Genomic DNA, 26,034 nt, shown 5'->3' with positions numbered 1-26,034 from the left:
GGATCATTTTTTACTTTTACCCGCGATGCAACATTTGTTATCGCGAGAGAACGCTAGAAAAGCAGAAAAAAGAACACGGATGAATATTCATTGGAGCGGGTTGCGACGTTAAAAGCGTGAGCGGCTCGCGTCCACGATAATACATCACCAGTGTTCTACAATGCACGGTATAAGTAAATGAATTAATCAAAATCCGTCTTGTTTGATAGCGAGTCGCTTTGTCCGGTCACCGGCGCAATTACCACCGAGCCAAATATGTCGCACACACCTGTGTGTATCTAAATAACAGCTAATCCAACATCGCTGCTCGGATTTCCTACTCTCCCGTGTGCGCATCTACTTATTTTATGAGTAGACTAAGTCTTAGTGGACTAAGACATGACTTTATAGGCAATTTTATAAGATAAATGGGTCTGCAATTGTTTGGTGGGTCAGTAATAGTGGGGTCAGTGTTATTGAAAGGTGAATTTCGAAGATTGGGGCAAATTGAGATATCAATTTCTGAGTAAAGAAATTGTCCTGTTTTATCCGAAAATAAGTGTGGCGAGTCTCCGAGAATCGTAAATTGGCCACCGTGCGTGCACGCGCGTGAACACACGGCAAGTTTCGCGTTCGTTCGGTTTGAATCATCGTTTCTCATCAACGCGGTGAAAAATCTCTCTAGGTATCGATCGGGCAACTATCGTATCGTTATGCCCCGACAGATACATACGGCTTATTAATATTAATGAATGGCCTCTCATAAGTTCTCCTTGATTTATGTCCCCGAGTCCTACGCCAATGTAAGCTTGTTGTGTTGGCCAGCCGTAAATCTTGCCGGCATAGCGGGACAAAAGTAATTTCTGTACGTTATTTGTATTTTTAACAGGTCGAACCTTCTCGGTTCACTTCTGGCGAGTCCTCGTTTCGTCGCTTCTACGTTCCGCGCTAACGACGCGTGCAGCAATCGAATTCGCTATACGACAGGCGAACCATTATCTATCTAGCGTTCTTCCACCTCCTTCCAGTGTTCGTGGTCCTGGAATTTCGTGCCCTCTGGCTACGGAGAAGTTCGTAATTTCATGATCCGCGGTCTCCGCTCCGGCTCGACGTGGATCCTTGATTTACACGCGCCCTGTTAGAAACCACGCGAGGATTCGCGTGGGATTTTACGGGCGGAGGGTGATTGAAATTATTCTACGCATTGTTAAAATTTCGTATCGACGTTTTCTTACGTTAAAATTTTGTCGATAATTTACGATCGACGCGGCGTAGAATTATATTCGAAATTAGCAATATTGTCTGTATCTAATAATTCATGAGACACGTGTAGATATCCGAGGTTTAGAAAATTCCATGTACGGCTTCTGCCTATTGTTAACACAGCAATTTAAGCGCCACTTTGGAAGAAAGTTTCCCTACTTAGTCGCTTGATAGAAGGTTGATTTTCTGGTGGAAGCATCGCACGCATCATATAACAGCGCCCTTTCGTCAACGGTAGCTAATTCGATTAATGCCCGAGCGGTGGCTTATCGTGGGCGCTCGGGAGCTCGATTCCACGGAAAACGGGGGATAAGTTTCTGGCGAACGGTGGACAGTGAATTATGGGCGTTATTGTCCGCCCGCGAACAACAGGCCGCCTCATTACATGTGGGAATTATTGACGGTGGACCGCCTCGGTGGCTTCTCTCTAAGTGCTCTCTACGCGAGACCCATCTTCCAGCTTCGTCGCCTCCGCTTTACTTTACCTTCTTACCTCCGGCCGTGGCGTATCTTCTTCTTTGCACGAACACGTACACACACGTGTCTTTTTTCTTTCCTTTTTCGAGCCGGACTCTAGCGCGTCCTCGTCGTTCGTTAGCCGCGGTCTTTCTAGGACGACGTGGAACTCCGGCAATGTGCGCGCGTTCTCGTTCAAAGGACCCTTTTATACGAGCGAATATGGCTGCTCGTTGCAATTCGAAGTTATTGACGACAATGGCGCTGCTTCTCGTGGGGTTGTTTCGCGCTGAGGAACGAGCTACGGCCCGGACAGAGTTCGTGAGGAGCATTCAATTAAACGGTCGCCCGGACTTCTAAGTCCGGGGATGAAATCGTAAATGCGCAACTTGAAATAATGTAAATGACGTCGTTCGAGTGCGGGGTAATCAATGGGACTTGTTTATCCACCTCCATTTAACTGGAGAACTTCCTGACTCTGATATTGCTACCACAGGCTGCATTTTAGTGTGCGAGTACTCTTGTGGACACCGATTCACGAGTGTTGTATTAATTTATTTCATAAAGGAATATTCTCGGTTCATTCTATTTGATCCCCTAATTTATAATGTCCATGTACAAGATTGATTCTCAAAACGCTGTTATTTAATTCAGTAAGGTATTGTTTAATTTCCTGTTCTATCGATCGTCGAAGGTCAAGAATTACTGTCAGATGTTCAAGGAATCTGAGCAATGAATCCTCGTTCAGCTATCATCGGAATTGTACGTTTCTTCCGCTTGCCGCTGATATATCTAATAACGTCGATGGATCATTTATCAGAAACTGTCTGAAGCGGTACAAGCGTGGCGTAACGCGAGCCTCTACTAAATATCTGGCTCGTGCTATTTAACAGTTATTCAACTTATTCAAGCGCTATTCAGTGTTAACTCTTCTATCTCGTATAATCTTCTACCGGTGAACGAAAAGGTCTAGTAAATATTTGCTCAATAAAATTTGCTCGACGAATACAGAAATATCCGTCGAAGTATAATGTAATGAGGGTTTATGTTAATACGGTGTTATGCGCGTAATGTTCTAGGAGTCGGCAACACACGGTCGTAAAAATGTTAGCAGCGTATGGTGAACGATTTGATCTAGCAAGGAGTCCGAGAGAACCTTCTGGAGAACATTGCAATTTCCTTGGTCGACCTTGTCTGGGTCTTGCCTGTCCGTAACAACCGGTCTCCTATGCCAAAGTCGGAATGATTGCGATTCGTTAAGTTCTCGAGCGACTTGACATTGCGAACAGTTTAACCATAATGACGGGACTGGTCTGACCACTTCAACATCAACGTGCACCTATGTGTCCCGGAAGTGTTCGCCTTCCAAATTACAATATGATCAACGTATACCGAGTTCTCTAATACGTTCGAACGGTCTATCAAACGTCGTAGTTTTAAATGCGATCTTGGACATATTTCACTTTCAAATCCACGTCATGAAAAATGGATAATCGTACAAACAAGGATAATGAAGTCCTTAGCGATGTATTTCAAGGCCACCGAATTCTTTTCCGTATAATTAAAAGTAAGCGCGGAAGGAAAGTTCAAGGACCGAAAGTCGAAGACAGGATAATTTCGTTATTATGAAACGAGGGAGGAAGATATATGGAACGAGGGAGATATCGAGCGGATCAGAAAGGTCATTTTATTCTCGCACACCGGCTCATCTCGCACGACGAACCGGCGGACTTTCTAAACGAGCAGCTTAGCTGACAGTGCCGGGCCACGAGGATGAAGGAGAACAGAGCGAGAAGGAGAGACTGATCTCTTGGAATCTGCTCTCGTGCGGATTTGTGCATTTCGTGAGAATTGCGCGCGCGGACCTTTTAAACAGGCTGACACTAATTAATTCTCGAACGAGATACTGATCGTGCGCACAATAAACAGGAGAAAGTCGCCATTAACTGCCAGAAAAATCCGGTCGCTTGTTAAGAGAGGCACGGCTGGGTATCGTTATAAGCCTGATCGAAGATAACCTGATATATTAACGTATAGTATAACCCCCCTCTTCTCATTCTTCTTCTTCTTCTTCTTTTTTTTTAATCCGTGGAAATGTTCGCCCGTTACGTGCGCCTACCTACTGTGCTATCCGGTTAACGGTTTATTAAAGAATCGTTGTACCCGGTGCGCTCGTAATTCGCGAGACCCGGCTCGTGCAAGCACTCGCGTGCGCGTAATGCACGCGAGGAATCGCGCGAGGGAATTCCGCGAACGCTTGTAACGGTCGATACCTTACAAGCTTCCAGTGACAGTTACAGAGGCGCGAGTCAATCGAGATCGAGATGCGGTATCTTCGATTATCGATTGGAAACGTAAGATTGGAAGTACTGCAGATAAACGCGAGTTACTTGGCTGCAGGATGGGAACGTGTCAAGTTGTAAGACGCGATTCGTCACACGAGTACTAGCTTATCTACTTAGGTATCTATTAGATCTAATAATCTAATAGTCACGTATTGAATTATCGTATGTGGAACGCATCGAGCTGTGAATCGTCACGGTCAAGTAGTCGCATGTTAAATAGCGCGTGGGTTCATTATGCGTCGAATAACGGCTCATCGAATAGTCACGTGTCGAATACTCTACGCCGCGATAAGTTCACGCGGCGATATACACGTACTGAACAGTTACGTTATGTCCCGAATAGTCATGTGTCCAATACCCATGCGCCAGATACTGAATATACCCCGTATAATTTCACACTCGAGTCACCAAATCATTAATATTAATAATACGAAGCAATCGTTTTGCGGACGAGCAAACGTATTAAATTCCATCGAGATTCTTTTGGACTTCGTACCACGTCGTACAACGTAACGGAGTGTCCTTAAATCTCTGTTACCCTTCAAGAAGTCCAAAAAACGACCGTTTCTTACCGTCATAAACGTCAAAAATCTTCGGTATCCGACCAAGCATCGTCTCGATTTATTCCCGGAGTCCCGTTGCAGCGAGAAACGGGGAAGCGGTGTACGGAGGATGTCCGTGGCCGCAAAGAGGGTAGCTTGTCCCTACGCTTCGAGGAGGACGCATCGATGAGGAGACACAGCTGTGAAACGAGAGGAGCCACGCGGAGAGGGCGGTCCGACGGGCGAGAGAGCGTGGGCCAGGGCGTAATAAATTTCACCCGGTAAAAACGGCACGCTGGGTTACGAGAGATTGATGGAGCGACGCGCGAGGTGAGAGCGCGCGAGGACCCGTAAGCGGCCTTTTGCCCACTGACAGTGATCATCAAAGCAGAAAAAGTTGCCACCCGGAAAGTTCGGCCCGCCGGACCGCCCTCGATTGAGGCTAACCGCTGTAATGACCGTGGTCCTGGCCGCTTGAAAATAATTTTGACTCAATTACGTCGACCGATCGTCGCGACGTACACTTTATTCTTCCTCGGGGCAACGGACGTCGTTTCGCCTGGATTAGGATGCGATCCTTTCGAATCACCGTTCGCCAAATCTTATTTAATACTACTTGATGCTTCGTCCTTTGCTTCATTACTTACCACGCATGGAAGATGCTACTGTGAGTGGTCGACCCATACAGTAATTGATGCGTTACTGTGTGAGTGTCTTACACGTGGAATATTCGATGCATGGGTACTCGTTGCGTTGCTACTTGGCGAGTAGTATATTAGATTCGTGAGTATTTGGAGCGCGGTGCACTCGATTCGTGAGTACTCGGCGCGTGGTGTACTTCGTTCGTGAGTAGTCAGCGCTTGGTGTACTAGGTTCGTGAGTAGTCAGCGCTTGGTGTACTAGGTTCGTGAGTATTCGGCGCGTGGTGTACTCGGTTCGTGAGTATTCGGCGCGTGGTGTATTCGGTTCGTGAGTAGTCGGCGCTTGGTGTACTCGGCTCGTGATTATTCGGCGCGTGGTGTACTGGGTTCGTGAGTAGTCGGCGCTTGGTGTACTCGGCCCGTGAGTATTCGGCGCGTGGTGTACTGGGTTCGTAGGTATTCGGCGCGTGGTGTACTCGGTTCGTGAGTAGTCGGCGCTTGGTGTACTCGGTTCGTGAGTATTCGGCGCGTGGTGTACTCGGTTCGTGAGTATTCGGCGCGTAGTGTACTCTGTTCGTGAGTAGTCGGCGCTTGGTGCACTAGGTTCGTGAGTATTCGACGCGTGGCGTACTCAGTTCGTGAGTAGTCGACGCGTGGTGTACTCGATTCGTGAGTACTCGGCGCGTACGTACTCCGTTCGTGAGTACTCGCTGCGTACGTACTCAGTTCGTGAGTACTCGGCGCATGCTGTACTCAGTTCGTGAGTGTTCGGCGCGTGGTGTATTAGATGCACCAGTACTCGGTTCGTGAGTATTCCACACATGGGTGGGTATTCGTTACGTGAGTGTTCGACGCACAGAGCAATTGACGCGTTACTACTCGGCGCGTGAACATCCTACACATGGAACATTCTTAATTGGGTACTCGGTGTTTGGTATATTAAATTCGTGAGCATTCGATGTGTGGATATTCAGCACAGTAGTGTCAGATTCCACAGGTAATTATTCCATATCTAAATATTGAACACATGGATTCTAAATATCACTATTCTCCACAAGCTCATGCTTAACTACTCAATTCTGACTTAATGTAATCACTACATTACAACAGACCGATCACGATAATTAACTCATTAAATCCTTCTAAAAAATTTATTTCTCCACGCATCTCAAAGTCTTTATACCATTATTCGGGAAATGGAATTATCGCGGGAGGCGCGTTATGGAAACGCTCGTTCGCTCGGTACGTAAATACGTAGTAGAATCGATAAGGTCGAGACGATCGTTACTGGATCTCGAAATATTATTATAGGGACTGACAACCGATGAATTCGCGGGATTATCGTGGAACCGATTGAGATCGTAATGTGTGCCTTTAGCTAGTCGCGAATGATGGTCGATCGCGAGTAATGACTCGTTTGTTCCGTCCCATTCTTCCCCGTCCGGATAATGTACACTTTTCCGAATTACCGTGCCGATTCGCGGACAACGATCATCCTCGGTGTGTTTGCCTTGCCGGCTATTGAATCGAATAACACACGTCGGTTGGGAAGAATTGAAATACCTGTCGTGTTTCGAGGCCGGCCTCCAAGACCGATTCCCGTGGAATTGTTGCGTGTAAGTGATACGATAACGGAAGGAGGGGCCGTCATTACGCCCTCGTTGATAATACAGAGAACGGACTATGCCGGATTTTTCTGCCGTTCTATTACTGTGTTCTCGAGAGAAATTAACGTTTGTTCGATGCAGGGAATAGGGACTCTTTTAGATAAGGCATTTCGAAACGCGCTAGAGAAACTTTACTGTAATATCAAGGTACTGCTGATACTAGGTTGCTGATATCTCGGGTTCACGATCCTTTACGATTTTAAAATACTCGATTGTACAACTTCTAATACGTTCTAATCTAACAAGTTGAACACAAATGTTACCTTGTCTTTTCATCGTCAAACTCTATTAAACTTTACATATCTTAACGTTGGTCATTGTGTAGCTATTCTATACTCTACTAGTGAATGATTCAGATTAAACTTCAACCCGATCAACTAAAATAAACATCTGAAGGTGTTAGAATTCTAATTGTCCACATTGAATCCTCAAACAGCGTTAACTTCAACAAAAAGGAGATTGCGAAAGGAATTATAGAAATGGGTATTTGATTGTCGAAGTCAGGGTGAACCCCGCACAATTCGAAAGCTGGAGCCCGTTCTGCGGTCGCGTTTAATGGCCCCGAAAAGGGAATGTTCGCATGGCGGCACGTTATCGCGATTAACCGTTTTTTCCGAACGGAAGCGCGTCGTTCGGTCGCCACGCCATTCCACCACGGGATTTAACTGTGACGTCGTTTGACGTGGCGCAGGTAATTGGGAACACGATTGCTATAGCGAAAGCTGCGACGAAGTTGGCTCTACCTTGCCAGTCCGATCTCGCCATTCGATTCCTGATCGATTGGTTATTTAACGCTGCCCGCGTCGAACTATTTGTCTAGTAAACTGTTTGCGATTCTAGTTAAACGTTTGTCGCGTTGCTCGGATTTAACCGGCAGCTGTTATTTCCGCCAATTTGACAAATCTGCCTTCGCGGATTTTCCATTGGATCGGTTCTTACTTTTTTATTGTTTGTCACTTTTTAGTGTTTTTATTTTGTCACACATTTTTACGCGTTTAAGCGAGAGTTGACAGAGTTTAAAATTAAAACATTGATCGTATGTGGACTATGGATACGTCACATATCTGTGGAGAGACATAAAAGGCTCTATTCGTTATTTTTTCTTAATTGATATGAATTTATAAAGTTACGTGAAGTTAGATAACAGAGTACTTTTGTCGACATCGCTTTTGAATCTTTCTCTACAAGTCAGAACAGTAAATCTTTATGTTTTCGAAGAATAAGAAGATTGAAAGAGTGTCGCGGTAAAATGTGAAGAATTTTTTGCTACAAAGTCAAAATTATCGAGTATATTTTTAACGAGGGTTAAGTACCCTGGCAACTTTTACACCTTCTTTCGCGTGGCATTCTTTCTTCGACGCCCGCTGCGTTGCCTACCTCCAGGGGTCACACGAAGCTCCAGTCGAATCCATATTAGCCCAGCAACGTTTTACACCCATCAACCATCGAATCGTACATAAAACGCGAACCATCAAAACTCACGTTCGAGGCGCGTACTTGGGTTATTACCACCTGAAATACTCGATACGCTTCAGAGAACGCCTAGCCACGTTGTAAATCAACCTGCTGCTCCTTTCCCACCCCATTAACATTTGCATTACCTCGTGAACCCATACAGTGCCGAGGTTCAACGAGCGGGAATCCACTGGTAAATCATTCGTGAAACTTCGAAACTAGAAAACTTCTCTTTCCTACGACAGATCAACAGGGAACAATGAAGTTTACGAATTCTGAACGCTTCTTAACCCAGTTAAATACTCGGTTACCCACATTCTTCATCCTCAAACGCTTGTTCGTGTCACGTACAGTTAGGCAACAAATCTTGACTGTCCTGGGATACAGTTCTTCGTGCGATGAAATTGTTAGAGACGAACTATTGGGCTGGTAAATTATATGTAACGTGGTATTAATCGAACGAGATGTATGCCACATATAATAAATATTTGAGAATGCAGAGTACTTGAGTCGCAGATAGTCATGGTACTCTGACTGCCACTTATTATCCAGTTAGCACTAGAGACTATTAGGCTGATATGATATGATGTGACTATAACTATTAGACTGAAAAATTGTCGTATATGTAGCGTGGTATTAATCGAATAAAATATATGTCACGTATAATAAATATTTGACTATGCAGAATACTTGAGTCGCAGATACTCGTGGTACTCTGGCTGCCATTTATTATCCAGTTAGCACTAGAGACTATTAGGATGATATGACATGATGTCACTATAAACTATTAGGCTGAAAGAATGACGTATATGTAACGTGGTATTAATCGAATAAAATATATGTCACGTATAATAAATATTTGAGAATGCAGAATACTCGAGTCGCAGATGGTCGTGGTACTCTGGCTGTCACTTATTATCCAGTTAGCACTAGAGACTATTAGACTGATATGATATGATGTGACTATAACTATTAGACTGAAAAAATGACGTATATGTAACGTAGTATTAATCGAACGAGATGTATGCCACATATAATAAATATTTGACTATGCAGAATACTCGAGTCGCAGATGGTCGTGGTACTCTGGCTGTCACTTATTATCCAGTTAGCACTAGAGACTATTAGACTGATATGACATGATGTCACTATAAACTATTAGGCTGAAAGAATGACGTATATGTAGCGTGGTATTAATCGAATAAAATATATGTCACGTATAATAAATATTTGACTATGCAGAATACTTGAGTCGCAGATACTCGTGGTACTCTGGCTGCCACTTATTATCCAGTTAGCACTAGAGACTATTAGGATGATATGATATGATGTGACTATAACTATTAGACTGAAAAATTGTCGTATATGTAGCGTGGTATTAATCGAATAAAATATATGTCACGTATAATAAATATTTGACTATGCAGAATACTTGAGTCGCAGATACTCGTGGTACTCTGGCTGCCACTTATTATCCAGTTAGCACTAGAGACTATTAGGATGATATGATATGATGTGACTATAAACTATTAGGCTAAAAAATTGTCGTATATGTAGCGTGGTATTAATCGAACGAGATGTATACCACATATAATAAATATTTGAGAATGCAGAATGCTTAAGTCGCAGATAGTCGTGGTACTCTGGCTGCCACTTATTATCCAGTTAGCACCAGAGACTATTAGGCTGATATGATATGATGTGACTATAAACTATTAGGCTGAAAAAATGACGTATACGTAACGTGGTATTAATCGAACGAGATGTATGTCACATATAATAAATATTTAAGTATGCAGAATACTCGAGTCGCAGATAGTGCTAACTGGGTAATAAGTGGCTATCAGAGTACCACTATGTCCCTATCGATCGGCATTTGCTGAAAACAGGGTCTAAAAGTGGGCCATTACGAAGCAGAGGTTCTGGAAGGAAACTATTAACCCGGTTACCGATCGATCAGTTATCGATCGTATTAGAGAAGCAGGTTAAGGTAACAATCCCCGATTCCGACATATTATATTGACTGTTGAATTGGACGAGCTAAGGAGCCCTTGGAAAGAGTGTATCTGCCGAGATGACGATGCTTCACGATCGAAGATAACACGGCAAAGACTATACGCCAATTTCAGGCCGCGTTCCCCCCGAAGGGATTAATCGGGCCTCGTTTAAAGCGTTCGCCGCAGCCCCGGTGGGTTCTTCCAATTTTTTTAAATCCTCCCATGGCCTCGTCTGATGGTGGTTCCTCTCCGGCCGTAACACGCACGCATCCATCCGATCGCTCGCGTATAGGTAAGCACTCTAATTATCGAGATCTCACGTAAAACGAGTATGTAAACATAAATCGACAATCTTGTCGAGCGAAGCGGCGCGCGATCGCTTAACTGCGGCTCGCCAGAACGAATTTTTCTTCCGGTAACCCGGTACACCGTGTCCTTGACGTCTTATTACGCCGATTAAAAGCAACGCCGGCACAACCCCTCTCTTGCTCTTCATTTTTTTCTCCCCTCCGTTTCTTGCCTCCTTCTTCATCCTCCTCGCGGACGCGACTTTCTTTCTCCCTCGTTTTCGCGGTCGGGATCATTCTTTCGCCGCTTATCACTGCTTTTTTCACTTTGTTGCTTTAAACGCTGAAGGCGGTAGGTAGACGGCAAGAAATTCCACGCCGGGATCCTTCATAATATCTTATTTTCTCCTCTGTTATGGAAACCATCCAGTCTTTTTATCCCTCGCTCCCTTTTTGCCTCCTCGTCCTTTGCTCTCGTTCACAGGTATCCGAGTTCCTCCGCGACGCGATTAACTGATTTTCTTCGTCGGGGAATCATCTCTGAACTCCTCGGGACAAGGACTCCGCTTTCCGCCTGTTTTTTCCTCTTTTCGATCGATGAAACGCTTGCGTGCCTCCCGTCCTGGGATCGACCTTCGTTTCGGCGAAGATATCGGTTTTCTTCGAAATGATTACGACTTCGGACTGGTTCGCCTTCGGAAGAAATTGTTACAATGAAACTTTGATACCGTACCTAAGAACCTCGATACCGCGTTGTCCTGAAGATGAAAAGAGCAACACATAAATCTTAAGCGTTATATTTCGAGGTAGTCGTTTCTCCCTTTTGACGACGGTATTGAAATGTCCTTGAAAACAAGCCTTTGACTGCTTGTAAATTTGCTGGCGATTTATGGTCCAGCACGGATGTTTTCATCGATAGCGACACCACGATTCTGCAACGTTGTTTCGCGCGATTCATAAACCGGGTCAATTGCTCTAAGACTCCACAATGATAATGATAGGTGTCTCAACCTGTATGTTAATGGAAGCGGGAGAGCACGCGTTGCTTTCTCAGATGCGGCCGCGTGATATGCAAATCTCTTAATAATCTCGAGTTTCATCAGTTTCTGCACTAGCCGCGCAGTAGAACGCGCGATGATTCGAGTAACGGTTGCTGAAACTTCCGCTTCGACTGGTCCGTTCGGTTTTTCGTGTTTATTTAAATCGCAGCTTCTCGCGAAAATCAAGGGACATTTAAATATACGCGAAGTACGGACACTGGGAAGTTCGAACTTTTGACCTGCGAAAGGAACATTTGCATAACGAAAGTTTGGAAGCGATTCGTTTAACCCCCGCCGCGGAATCGTCAGTGTTATAACTTTGTCGATAATCGCGGACATCGTTTTCTTTAACCGAGACCGAAGCGATTGAAAATACCGCGAAAGTGGTTGTTGACCGCACGGTAGTTCTCGGAGCATCGATTACCGTGTAATTGCGTCCACGGTGAATCACGAGACTTTTCGTGGAATTCCATGAACGTGTACGGCGCGTAATATCGAAGAATCGTGGACGGGTCGAAGGCAAAACGTCCGAAGAGGATGGGACGAGGAGAAGATAGAGCATAGTAAAAAGGAGAGAAGAGACTCGAATGTTTGTTGGAGAGGATCGAAGGGAAACGGAATGGTGAGCGCACGCGAAAAAGGGCCCCGCGTAAATTGAAAGGGGGCACGGCTGTCTTGTTGTGTTTAAAAAGGCAATTTGCGGGCCTGAGATACGGCCTATATATTACGGAGCAACTGGTACGGGTGGTGGGAGATAGCTGCCTCGATAGCGCCCCTTTGCTCTCCGCTGGACCAGAGGGAACGAAAGGGGACTTTCCATGGGCCTTACCGGCTCCGTGTACCCTAACGATGGCCTCAACTTACTGTACCTTATACCGAACCTCTCCGATTCTTGCCTTTTATATTATTAGACTGCCTTATCTAATCTACACCTATTATCTAATCGACACCTACAGATCTATTATCTACACATACCTGGTATATCTATTATCTATATGGCTATGTCTACAGTACTTTATTTACCACGTCAATTTATTTCCATATAATTTTACGACTTTATTAACACGTTCCGTGTCAAGTCATTTTTGTCTGACTTGTCGTTCTATTTGATATTTTGACTAAGGATTAATATATTATCACACAATATTTCATTACATCCTCGATACATAAGTAATTCTTTTTTTCTTTTGTTCTATACTGCATCGTGTATAATGCTTCATTTTTTAGGTAGAAATATAGTTTACAGAATTATATTTGTAATAAAATATATGTTTTCAGTACATTGAATAAATATGACATGCTATGGTAAGACGGTTCTTTTACGTATTTCGGAATGTGTACAAGAAATTCCTTAAAAAATATCGTTCCTTTGTTTCATTGCTTTTTAAGGAAACATTCGATGTCCTTCATTTTGGGTCCCTTAAGACGAACGTTATCCGAACTATTCTATCAGACTTACAATTATAATTTTGCCATACTATCCGCTTTGTTTATGCAAATGATTTGTAGCCAATAAAAATTCGAAGGAAGATTATCACGCTATTAATTCTTTACGACACCGAATATGAAGTACTATAAAGATGAAATATTTTATGGAATATTTACTGACGTAGCCGATTATTGTCCGTTGCAAATTCGACGGTTAATTTCATTGGCTCAAAGTATACATTTTCACTGATCTTTTTAATCAAGATCGTGTTGCTTCCACTTTACAAGTTAGGTAGCACTTGATACTTCACCCTGTTATTTGGCCGGCAATATGTAGAGGATGTCGAAGAAAGGCGGCTCTGTTGCAGGTTTTATGGTACTCGGCCGTAATAAGCAATTTTTTGTTTCTATAATACGAGTTACCTGAACGGCCACGTTCATTCCCTCATCAGCCTTTGCAAAACTGAGTTACATCATCGAAACAAGAAATTGCCATTCCATTTTCGCTACGCTGCTGGTCTCATCTTTTTCTTTGTCGCCTGTCAATCTTACTTGTAAAAATTATTTTCATTACCAGAGGGTCTCAAACATTCTCTCGATAATATGCTTCTAATATAGTTCGTTTAAAAGTGTCTTTGCACGAATAATTCCACCCGCCCTCTAATGTATTACGCGGTAAATAAAAATTTATCCGACGCTAATTACTCGAATTCGAATTTGCATACTCCTGTAAGTTCGTCGTTTTCGAGAATCGTTAATGCGAAGGATAGTTTGAATCTCAATTTCCAAACGATTCGAAGTGTTTCAGAACCGATTACTATTCAAGTATTTTAAGAGTTCCCGGACTATCAAGACTTTTACGGTTCGAATAAAATTCAAAGTGATTCGAAGCTCGAGTATGCTCGAAACTTGCAAGAGGTAGTTTCAAATATCCATCTCGCTACTCGTACCCCTTTCGGCGTGCGCCTGGCTCTCCCCCGTCTCTCGTTGGCTCCCCCGAGGGGCCCTCGGGCCCGTCGCCCCCCCACCCCACACATCCGGCAAATGCATTTCTTGTGTAGCACGCTGCTCGTTTGCGGACGATACGATTTACTCCCGGTATATAGTCGTATTCAAATATCTTCTTGCTGCTCGGCTCGCTTTACGCGTTCTCCCTCCCGGTTTTCTTCCCTCGTACATTGCCATACGGTCCCCTTTCTTTTCCTTTTTCGTACGCCTTTCTTCCTTCCTTCCTGTACCGGCGACCCGGCTACTCTCTCGCTTTTGTGCCCGCGTGCTTACGCGTAATCCACTTAGCCACTGACCGACCACCTAATTCTCTACAGTTCAGCGAGTAATTGAATGGCCGAAGCGTACGCGCCGCTCGTTCGGCGGTTTAATTATTGCGAGGCTCTGACACCGACCGATCTAAAGTTACCGCGGCCGACGATGAACGCTTCCATCGCTTGCGGCGAACCTCGCACTCCCAACACGTCCGTGCGTTATGCTTTCTGCTAAATCTGGAACGTGTGCAATTTCTTACCTGCGCATCTGGGAGCTTGCTAACACTTTCACCATTGTTTACGGGACTTTTCATGGTTTCGCTGATGAATTCATCGCGACATTATTGTTCAGACTCTACTATTTACATGAATACATTATTAGCTGCGATTTCATCTAACGGCATAATCAAGACTTACTTCATGACTCCACATGACTTGCATAGTTTGTTTTATTGATACACATCTGTACATTATTTTTGTAAAATTAAAGGGAAAATAATGGGACCTAATTATAATATATATTTTACTAACACGTAATGGTACAGTTTAAAAAAGTGCATGTTTTACATGTATGCATACGAAGGATGTAGCTATGTTGTACTTATGCAGTTTCATGCATACGTCACTACTTAGTATGAGGTATTTCGAAACGGTTGTTTTTATTGGAGCAGAAAAAATAAAATGTATGTTGTAATATTGCTACGTTATTTAATGTAGCAATTAAATTGTACATTGCTATGCTATTTAATGTAGCAATTAAATTGTACATTGCTACGTTATTTAATGTAGCAATTAAATTGTACATTGCTACGTTATTTAACGTAGCAATTAAATTGTACATTGCTATGTTATTTAATGTAGCAACTAAATAATGTATTAATTAATTAATTACATGCATTGAATGAACAATTCATTTATTTTTTATACTCGAACTTGACATAATCTGACGATGACCTGTGTCAAGGTATCTCTATTTCAAACAGCTAATACTAAATCACACATGAATCATATGAATCACACGAATCTTTAAATTTTGAGTTACAGACTGTGACAAAAATAACATACCTTACAAATTTTCGCGCCATGATCCATTGATCTTCTGTTTTACCGACTTCCGTCAGACAGTTGGCGCAGCATCCGCAGATGTCGCTGAGTTGCGCTGCTCGCCCAAGCCGCGGTATTCATAATTATTAACGCTAATTACTGTTAAAGAACAGGTAATTCCGAACCGTTCCGCCGTATTCTTGCGTTAATGCGAGTTTACACAGCGAAACGCGTCCGTGAAATTCGAAGGACTTTTTACTCGTTCGCGGTGAGAGTTTCTTTGATCCGATGGACGCCATCGGTACAAGCTCATTTGCACAGAATGTGTGACAATTGTTATAAATCGCTGTTCGATATCGATCTCCCGGTGGAACGTTAGTTACTAGCGCGATCTAGGAATCGCGCATTCCGACGGTAGAGAAGGGTCTTCTCTCGTCGGGCCAGCATCATAAATTCCGTGCCAACCTCCAATTAACTTCTATCGCAATCTGAACAAATTATACAGAACGTTGCCGATGCTAAATTCACCGACGCGACCGGAACAGGCGCAGATAACGGGGCAGAAAACGAGAACGCCGAAATGACGAGAGATAACGCTTGTTTTTCGTGGGCCATCGTTGTTCTTGATAGTCATTTTCAGTGAAAAATGTCCTCTGTCTTTTTTGTCTCCGAGATACTTCCACTTGCTTCGCTGTTTTTCGAGTGCTTTAAATCTCTTTCCTTTGCTGAAATACTTACCTCGTAGCTTTGCCTTTTATCGTCGCGTTCTCTCGAGAGTACAATTCTCGATGCACATCGAATGTCTTACTAGTCTTTGTTACAATAAAATTTAGTTCAAGATAAGTGAGTTTTGTTCGAGAAAAGTATAACGATGATATTGTTTAAATTTAACCCTTTGCACTCGAAGATAATTTTACTGTTTGCAACTTCAAAATATTAATTAAAATGTTAAATGACTTCTTTTGAAGTTATTATTTCTCTACTAATAATTTCCACTATTGTCTATTTCACTATGTTTATACATCACATAAGCACTATTATAGAATTAATTAAATAATGCTTCTTTTAAATTATTGTATTAAATCGAATGGCGCCTAAGAGGCAACTTTAAAACTTAGCTAAAAAGTTAAATGAATTTTCTTCAGGTTATTATTTCTCTACTAATAATTTCCACTATTGTTTGCTTCACTATGTACATCACACGTGTCATGTTAAAAAATGCTTACTTAAAATTATTGTATCAAATATAATGGTGACTGTCACCTCTCGAGCGCAAAGGGTTAAAATTCTTTTGATCAGACACCATTAAAATAAAAAACTCTGTACGACGTAAAAGTTCGCTAAAGTTCGTTCATTAATTGGAGCGAACAAAGAAAAGTATTGAGAGGTATTAACGTTTTATGGAGCATCCAGAGATGACAAAAGCATCAGAAACTTTTCTGGCCATTATTTCCGGTACTCGCAGAATCACCCGGTAAACTATCCTCGGCTCTTAAAGCGTTCTTGCCTTAAACCATCTCAGCGACACTTCCTACCGTTTAACGCTCGTTTGTCCAGAGGAATTCCATCCTCTTCCAGTAAACGCGCGATTCGGAATGTTAATGCGACGCGGTCCAACGAATCAGCCCAGGTGGACGACAGCTATGATTAATAGTACCAACAGAGCATGGCCGTTCGTTCAAACTTTCATCCTATTAATCTTTTAAGCAGACTCGTTGCGCAACGGTGTCGGAAGTTTACTCGACGTTTCCGGCTGCAACTCCGGTATAATCGTTAATTTACGCGTCGACATCGAACGCGTACCGCGTTGCGTCGCTTAATCTCGCCGAGGCTTTCCGGGGAAATAAGATGGCCGGAGTTCATTTTCGATTTTCGAGCCGTGTTGTTCGACTTTAATACTACTGGGCCCTGTTGGAATTGCTGTATATTCATTTTCACGCCTGCGTATGACGAACAAGACGCAAGATTAATTTGTGATGTTGAGAGATTCAGTGTTTGACTATCAAGGTTCAGAATTTTCAGTCTCCCTGAAGAGTAACACCCCAAATATTCTCAATTCCCAAGGTCCCAAATTTTCAATATGTCGGATTATCTATATTCTAAATTCCTAATATCCCAAATTCGCAATACGTCAAATTTTCAATACCCCAAATTCGCAATATCTCTAACTCCCAAAGCTCCAAATTTCCAATATACCAAATTTCTAACGCGCCAAATTTGCAACATCCCTAACTCTCAATGCGCCGAATTCGCAACACCCCAATTTGCAGCGCTCCAAATTCCCAACACCCTAAATTCGCAGCATCTCCAATTCCCAGCGCCCCAAATTTCCAACACCCCAAATTTGCAACGTCCCCAACTCCCAGCGCGCCAAATTTCCAACACCCCAAATTCGCAACGTTCCCAACTCTCAGCGCGCCAAATTCCCAACGCCTCAAATTCGCAACATCCCCAACTCCCAGCGCGCCAAATTTCCAACACCCCAAATTCGCAACGTCCCCAACTCCCAGCGTCCCAAATTCGCAACATCCGCAACTCTCAGCGCCCCAAATTTCCAACACCCCAAATTTGCAACATCCCCAACTCCCAGCGCGCCAAATTCGCAATACCCCAAATTCGCAACGTCCCCAACTCCCAGCGCCTCAAATTCGCAACGTCCCCAACTCCCAGCGCCTCAAATTCGCAACGTCCGTAACTCCCAGCGCGCCAAATTCGCAATATCCCAAATTCGCAACGTCCCCAACTCCCAGCGCCCCAAATTCGCAACATCCCCAACTCCCAGCGCCCCAAATTTGCAACATCCCCAACTCCCAGCGCCCCAAATTTCCAACATCCCCAACTCTCAATGTCTCAAATTCCCAATATCCCAAATTTCCAACACCCCCAACTCCCAACGTCCCAAATTTAATATCTTCAATTCTCAGCACCCCAAATTTCCACCCTTCCCAATATTTGTCCCCTACAAAAATTTTCACAGTATTCACCGTAAACGCAGCAATGTGTTAGCTTTAGATTAGAGACGCCGTAGTCGTCCAAATCCTTGACAAGCAGTCAATCCTGAACGTTGATCGTCACCGGTTACCAAGCTTCAATCGAGGTTCTTTCGACCCACGTATCAGACGTTAGACCACCGTCAGGGCTATTTATTTATTAAATATTTGCCTACGTTCCATCGGGAGTTGAGCGAAGACGACGTTCGGGACCGCAAAGGTTGAAGTTCACCTGGAAGTCCCTCACGGAGTTAGGTCCTACCGATTTCCGAAAATCAATGTTTACCTCACGAGAGGTAAATGAGACTTCTCCCTCGCGTGTGCTTTCGCGAACTCACGGAATGTTGACGTAATGGTTGACTGAACAAGAAAATCATCCCTCTGTATTTCCGGGCCATCGGTGTCGTTACACACGTTCGCGTAAAGGCGGTCCTCGAGACGTCTTTGCGTACACTTTCCGTCAACGGGCTCTTTGTAGACAAAGTTGTTTATTAACATACTATTAGCATATTCTCGATAACGGTAATTAAATTAGCATATTCCCTTAATCGCCTCCGATCGTTTCGACGATCTCGTCGCGAGATTGGGCAGAGCTTCATCATTCATTCGGCCACTTCTTAATGGTTGTTGAGATATCTTCGAGATCACGTGAACGTTATTATTACTTCCGATGACAGGTAATAAAATTCCGCTGGATTTACGGCGGAGTCAGATACGTTCTCATTGGGAGGGTAATTTGATTTTTTATGGAAGCGTCGATGGATCTTTTCGATACAGAGTATAACATTGTAGTTAAATCCTTCGGTTCAAATTTTTGAGCTTAGGATTTACGAGCTTGAAAATTTCAAAATTTAGAAAAAACAGATTTGCAAATTCGGAGGTTTGCAAATTTGTAAAGTTCTTTTGGAATTCTTAATTTAACTTGCAGAGTTCGGAAATGTCGGAATTTGATCACAGTATAGACAAGCATTTGCACTGCAACAATTGTGCATTCGCTAATAGAGAAACAACCCATTGGTATCAACCTTCTCCATTTACCAGGAGTTTTCGCAAATCTGCTTACAAGCTTGCTCGAACCCATTGCACGTTCCATTTGGATTCGACGTACAAATTCCCAGTCGGTGTTCCGGTAACGTTTTCTCCAACAACCCTGGTACACAACTCGTTTTCAAATCACTGATAAATCCACCCCTTCGGTTCCTCGTGTACACACTTCGTGGTTTGCCTTCCCTATAAAAACCTCTGTGTGCGTTCAATGATGTGGTGTTACAAATTCACTGAGCTCTCATATTTACTAACTTGTAAATTTACTAGTTTTCAATGTTACAAGTTATGTTGCAAATTGTGCTGAAATTTATACAGTCACAAATTTCTTGTTGTTTAATTTTATAATTTTATACATTGACAAATGTATAAATTTATATGTTCACAAGTTTACAGCTGTTCAACTTTATAATTTTTTAAATTGACAAATGTATAAGTTTATATATTCACAAGTTTACAGCTGTTCAACTTTATAATTTTATAAATTGACAAATGTATAAATTTATATATTCACAAGTTCACTGTTCAACTTTATAATTTTATAATTTTATAAATTAACAAATGTATAAATTTATATATTCACAAGTTTGCAGCTGTTCAACTTTATAATTTTATAAATTGACAAATGTATAAATTTATATATTCACAAGTTCACTGTTCAACTTTATAATTTTATAATTTTATAAATTAACAAATGTATAAATTTATATATTCACAAGTTCACAGCTGTTCACCTTCACAATTTTATAATTTTATAAATTGACAAATATATAAATTGCATTTACTAGCTCATAACTGTTCAAACTTACAATCCTACAATTTTATTAATTGATAAATATAAAAGAGTACAACTTTGCAATCTTAAAGTTTCCCTTTATAAATTAACAAAAGCACAAATTTATAAATTCACAAATGTACAAATGTACAGATTTAAAAATTCAGAAATGGTAACACGAAATTTTGATGAGCAGAAAATTGAAGAACATACGAATGAAGGAATATAAAATTATTCCGTAATTTTGGAAAATGGTGGGTGTGGAAGGTGGGTAGGAGGCTAGACGCTAGGTGCGTTGAACTCGACGCAGAATCCGAGTCTCCCTTGGGACCATTTCGGTGTTTGACTGTTCGACCAGAAGGACGTTGTATATACGTTGGACGAAACAGGGTCTCTGTTCGTCTTGTTCGTCTGTCGCACGTGCTCGTGCACGTTAACCCGCGTGGCTCTTCTGTTCGGCTCGCCGTTGCGCTCCCGGCTGCACTTCGACTCCTGTCGAGACGACAGAACGCCATAAGCAACCAATTTAAATGTAAATTGAAAAGCAGCGCGGCATACAAATTGTTCGACCCGCCGTCAAAAAATACTGCGAGCAAAGATCAAACGGAAGACAAGACGCGAGAGGGTAGCTCCACGAGTCTCGAGCACCGTAGTCACCGATACCGGTCGAGATAGAACGAGAAAAGCAGGCCTGCAGACGATGTTACCGGGCTTCTACACGCCACCACGTTGATAAATTCTTCTTTAAATATTTGCCCTCGTTGGGTTTACCCTGTAATGCAACAAATCGGGGGTGTAAGGCAATTGAAATAGCAGTGTTTTGCAGGTTCACAAGTGTAAGATTTATACGAAACTGAAATTGTACTAAATAGGATAGGTGGTAGGACAATAATATATAAACAGAGTGAGGAATGTAAGCGAGGACAGTCGAACAGTCGAAGTTATCAAATTTACAAGAAGCGAGCGTGCGTACGAAAGAAAGTAATAAAGTCGGCGAGCGTGTCGATAAACGGAGTACGGATTTTTGTTCGTATATTTACCTATTGTAATAGTTAAAATAAAAACTGTGAGAAGTTCTTTCATTTTTGCATACACCTTACACAAGTTTCAAAATATTCTAAGATTTCTTTATTTTTCACCAGTATGAGAAACTTCGACGGTGGTTCGTTGTAGATGACACCCCTGTTAGCAAGGTTGTTTAGGACACTTGGACTTGTAGAAACTTCCCTTAGGACGGGGGAGTCTGTTGACAAAAGACGTGTTCGACTGTTGAAAGACATCGACGAATTTCCATTTTTCTAACAGGGGTGTTCTCCCTCTTGTACTTTTCATAGAACCTCCTTTATTTGCCGAGTCCAAGGTCTGTGTTGTGACAGCAACTATAGGTAGTAACATTATCAGTAGGTAATCGATATTCTACATTTTTAGCTTTGTCTGCAGCAGGTCTGTCTTTGAAAAGACAAAATGGTTTCCGTCCTTGCTGGTCGTTTTTCTCTAATGACATATCTAGTATAGGTAAAATAAGAAATGCAAAAAATTCACTATATAATAGCGAGGCTATGTACCAAACATAGCGTAGACAGTCTTTTACTTAACGAGTCCAAGGTCTACTCTATGACAGTAACTTTTGCTAGTAACATTGTCAGTAGATCATTAAAATTTTGCATCTGCGACTTTGTCTGTAGCAAGTCAGTCTTTGAAAAAACAAAATGGTTTCCATCTTTCCTCTTCTTTTTCCAACAACAAGTTTAGTTACAGACAAAATAAGAAACGCAAAATTTGAACCATCTAATAGCAAGGCTATGTACCAAACATAGTGTAGACAGTCTTTTAATTGACGAGTCCAAGGTTTACACTATAACAGTAACTGTTGCTAATAGCATTGTCAGTAGCTCATTAAAATTTTGCATCTGCCACTTTGTCTGTAGCAAGACTGTCTTTGAAAAAACAAAATGGTTTCCATCTTTCCTCTTCTTTTTCCAACAACAAGTTTAGTTACAGACAAAATAAGAAACGCAAAATTTGAACCATCTAATAGCAAGGCTATGTACCAAACATAGTGTAGACAGTCTTTTACTTGTCGAGTCCAAGGTCTACACTATGATAGTAACTTTTGCTAATAGCATTGTCAGTAGCTCATTAAAATTTTGCATCTACAGCTTTGTCTATAGTAAGTCTGTCTTTAAAAAAACAACATGGTTTTCATCCTTGCTCTTCTTTCTCTAACAACAAGTTTAGTTACAGACAAAATAAGAAACGCAAAATTTGAACCATCTAATAGCAAGGCTATGCACCAGACATATCCCTTACTTGACAACCTCCTAATGAAATTAATGTTGCATTCTCGAAACAGCCGCAGGAAACGGGAAAGCGATCGCGTATCTTATTCAATTGATACAGGGGTTGCATCGCACAGAACGGAAATGCATCTGGCGAATTTTTTATTCCGCGAGAGTGGAGGTTGCGCGAACGCGGTGAAAAATTCAGTCCGGCCGTTCGAGACGAGAAGCGTAGGAACAATAAGCGAAAAACGAGTTGAATGGAGTGTTCCGGTTGTTTTTCGTTTTCCAGATTTTAAGTCTGATTCTCTGACGGCGGACAATAGCTCGCTGGTTCACGCTGGTTTGCTTCTGAAAGCAAACATTGAACCTGACATTTGGTGTTTGCAACGACGAAACAATAATACAGGTGCACGCGTTCCTCCGTTTCGATGTTTGTTTGGAGAACCATGATAGAAATCGCGGAACATAGTAACGGGAGGCGAAACGATTTTTCAAATGTAAATCGGTAAGGTCTGAAGAATTAACGCGTTTACATTTGATGCGTTAATTACGCATCATTCGAGGATGTGATAGACGATGAATGGATGTAATAGAAGGATGAATGTATTTTTAAAATTATATTGTACGGTAAAATTGTTTTGTATGGTCTTTTTTAATACTTGTTGGTGGATTTGGATACAGAAATTTGGTTGTTTTTATGAAAACAATTTGTGAGTTCAAGGTCATGCAAGGTCACAGTGTGAAAGGTCGTTGAGTCTTAATATTAACTTCAAGTAAAAAATTGTGCTCTTAAGAGACAGCTTTTTGACATTTGTTTTTCAAACAAATTTTCAAAAACTTGTTAATTATTCACAGACAAATGGTTGAATGGTTTTTATTTCAAACATCAGACAATATAAAAACACGAATACAAAGGGCTGTATATCAAGTAGTACAAATACGGCAGTGATACCAGTAACAAAAGCTAAAAAATGCACGTGAACGAGCAGTGTCGAAAGCCCGAATACAAATACGATAATAAAAAAAAGGTTGTTAACAAAGAGGAAACGATAACTGACAAGAAGCGAAACCGGATCAGTTGATATTCTCCCGCGAACAATTTCCATCGATTCGAAACCGACTGCCTCCTCATTGCGAGGAATTAATTTCCCATTCCCGAACGAGAAAGACAGAAATTGTCGGTCGTACGAGGGAACAGCGTATTCGAAGGGAGAAGCAGGATCGACTTACCATAATTTTGGTAGCAGCGGATCGTTCCCTTGACTGGCTGTTGAATATTCCCTCGCTTATTAGAAAGGGTTTCTGTAATCGACGCCAGACACGAGCGAGTCCACAGCGTAGCCGCCGGTCAAATGGATTCCAATTAAAGTAATAACGAATCCAAGCGTACGAGCGTATCGTCGCAAATAATCGTGCGTGGATCGAGAGCGTCCCCGCGACCTGTCCTTTTTCCGTTCGATCGACTCCTCGTCTCGGCCGGGTCCCGAAAAACAGCCTCGAGAAACCGCCTTGACGTCGAATTTAAATCGCTCGAATTAACGTAAACGAAGAGGAGGCGGTTGTCGTTTCGACGCGACGATAAATTTCTAGGAGGAACAGGTCGAACCGCTTGGAGAACCGAGTTTCTCCTTCGTGAAACTGCCATTCTCCTGGCGTCTTATTCCGTGATCGCGAATCACGTGAATGATGCCACGCTCATTCATTCTTCCATTTTTCATTCGTACTTTTATTTCAAAGATATCGACCCATAATTTTAACCCTAATTGTAGGTAATCGTACAAATGAAATCGTAAGATCTGTCGCGGTGCTTTTGCCAAGTTAACCGGTCCGAAAGGTTACGGAGGAGTTCGATCGTACTCGTAATCGAATTATCGCTGGCGATAATTCAAATTACCGCGACGTACCTTCCGGCGGTTGCGTAAATTTAAATCTTTGAAATGGCACACACCGATAGGGCACTGGTCGAGAGCGAGAGAGACGGAGCGCTTGTTAGCACGCTGCCGGCCATCAACATAATTAACCCCCCTAAGTGGAGACGCCTGTGTATCATTATTAGTACATGCGCAGCCGATGTTATGGGGTTCGAGTGTGCTTACGAGAATTTAGGGCCGCGTCAGGTGTCCCGATTTGGCCTCGCTAATGCGAAATATCCAATTAAACGGTAATGGAGCCTTTATCGCATCCGGTGACATCGGTCTCGCAGAATTTCGATCCAGCGAAGGACCCACCTTCGCGTCAGATTCACGGTTCATTCGTTAAACTGACTCCCGCTGGAAATACCTCGATGTCTTTGATCGTTTCGTGATTGGCGTTGATGATGGTCGATCCTTAATCGCGGCCAAAATTCGTTGCTCGACTCGTTTGTGCAAATTTCATCGCTGGCCAAATGTCGATAACATCGAGATCAGTGCTTATCGGCAGTCGTTTTTAAGCGACGCACTTTTCTTACGGGTGTCATTAATAACTTGTCAATTTGGGCTATCTCTGACTCCGAGTTAAAAACTTTAAATATTCGCAAATTAGTGCAGATGACGCTCAGTGATGTCTATAAGTTGTTCAGAGTCGTATATTGTTTTAGGGGTATCTCTGACTTCGAGTTAAAAACTTTAAATATTTGCAAATTAGTGCAGACATGATCAGTGATGTCTATAAGTTGTTCAGAGTCGCATATTTATTTAGGCTGCTTACACTTGTAGAGATACATAAGTAGATTACATATGACCATGTTTAGCTATCTTGACTGCCACATATATGGCTGACACTTAACCCTTTGCGCTTGAACGTAATTTGACTGTTTGCACACAGCAACTTGTAAACTTAAGTTAAAAAATTAAATGAATTCTTTTGAGGTTACTATTTCTCTACTAATAATTTCCACTATTGTTTGTTTCACTATGTTTATACATCACACGTGTCATATTATAGAATCAGTTAAAAAATGCTTATTTCAAATTATTGTATTAAATAGAATGGTGACTGAGAGTCGCCTCTCGAGCGCAAAGGGTTAAGCTTCTATACTGATCCATCATATTATTAAGAATTCACTTTCTTAATAAAAAATTCTCACATTAATTACATGGATCTATGTAAAATAAATGTAACAAGATATATTTGGTAAAAATGATTAAAAATTAAAACACTGTATGCAATTGAAAATTGCTTGAAGGGTGCTATAGATGATAATCGAAGTTCAACAAATTTGACCGATTATGTTTCAGTTCGCAACGGCTACTCGTGCGTACCTGTTGCTCTATCGGAGGGCCTGGACATCCGGTTAAACACGGCAGCTAGAGCGGTTCGGTACGGGGTGAACGGCGTGGAAGTGTGGGCCGCACCGTCTCGCAGCCCCCACACGAATCACACGGTGTACAAAGCGGATGCTGTGCTGGTCACGTTGCCTCTCGGTGTCCTGAAGGCTTCCGCCCCGCCATCCGCGGTCGCCTTCAACCCGCCGCTTCCGGACTGGAAGTCCCAGGCTATACAGAGGCTTGGCTTTGGCAATTTAAATAAGGTAAGGGGCCGTGCGCGCGCGCGCTC

At 42.4% G+C, this 26,034-nt stretch overlaps 1 protein-coding gene across 6 annotated transcripts in view; it reads left to right on the top strand.

Annotated features, from left to right (window-relative positions):
• Nucleotides 1-26,034, top strand: part of Su(var)3-3 (lysine-specific histone demethylase Su(var)3-3) — a 130,264-nt gene that overhangs the window by 98,598 nt on the left and 5,632 nt on the right. For all 6 annotated transcript variants that reach the window (XM_076541829.1, XM_076541831.1, XM_076541837.1 and 3 more), the window contains exon 11: nucleotides 25,716-26,008. In XM_076541829.1, the coding sequence (XP_076397944.1) occupies nucleotides 25,716-26,008 (293 nt within the window). The remainder of the gene's footprint in view (nucleotides 1-25,715; nucleotides 26,009-26,034) is intronic.

Source organism: Megachile rotundata, chromosome 2, assembly GCF_050947335.1.
Source record: "Megachile rotundata isolate GNS110a chromosome 2, iyMegRotu1, whole genome shotgun sequence".
Taxonomy (NCBI): Eukaryota; Metazoa; Arthropoda; class Insecta; order Hymenoptera; family Megachilidae; genus Megachile; species Megachile rotundata.
This window is presented reverse-complemented; position numbering and strand designations above follow the sequence as displayed.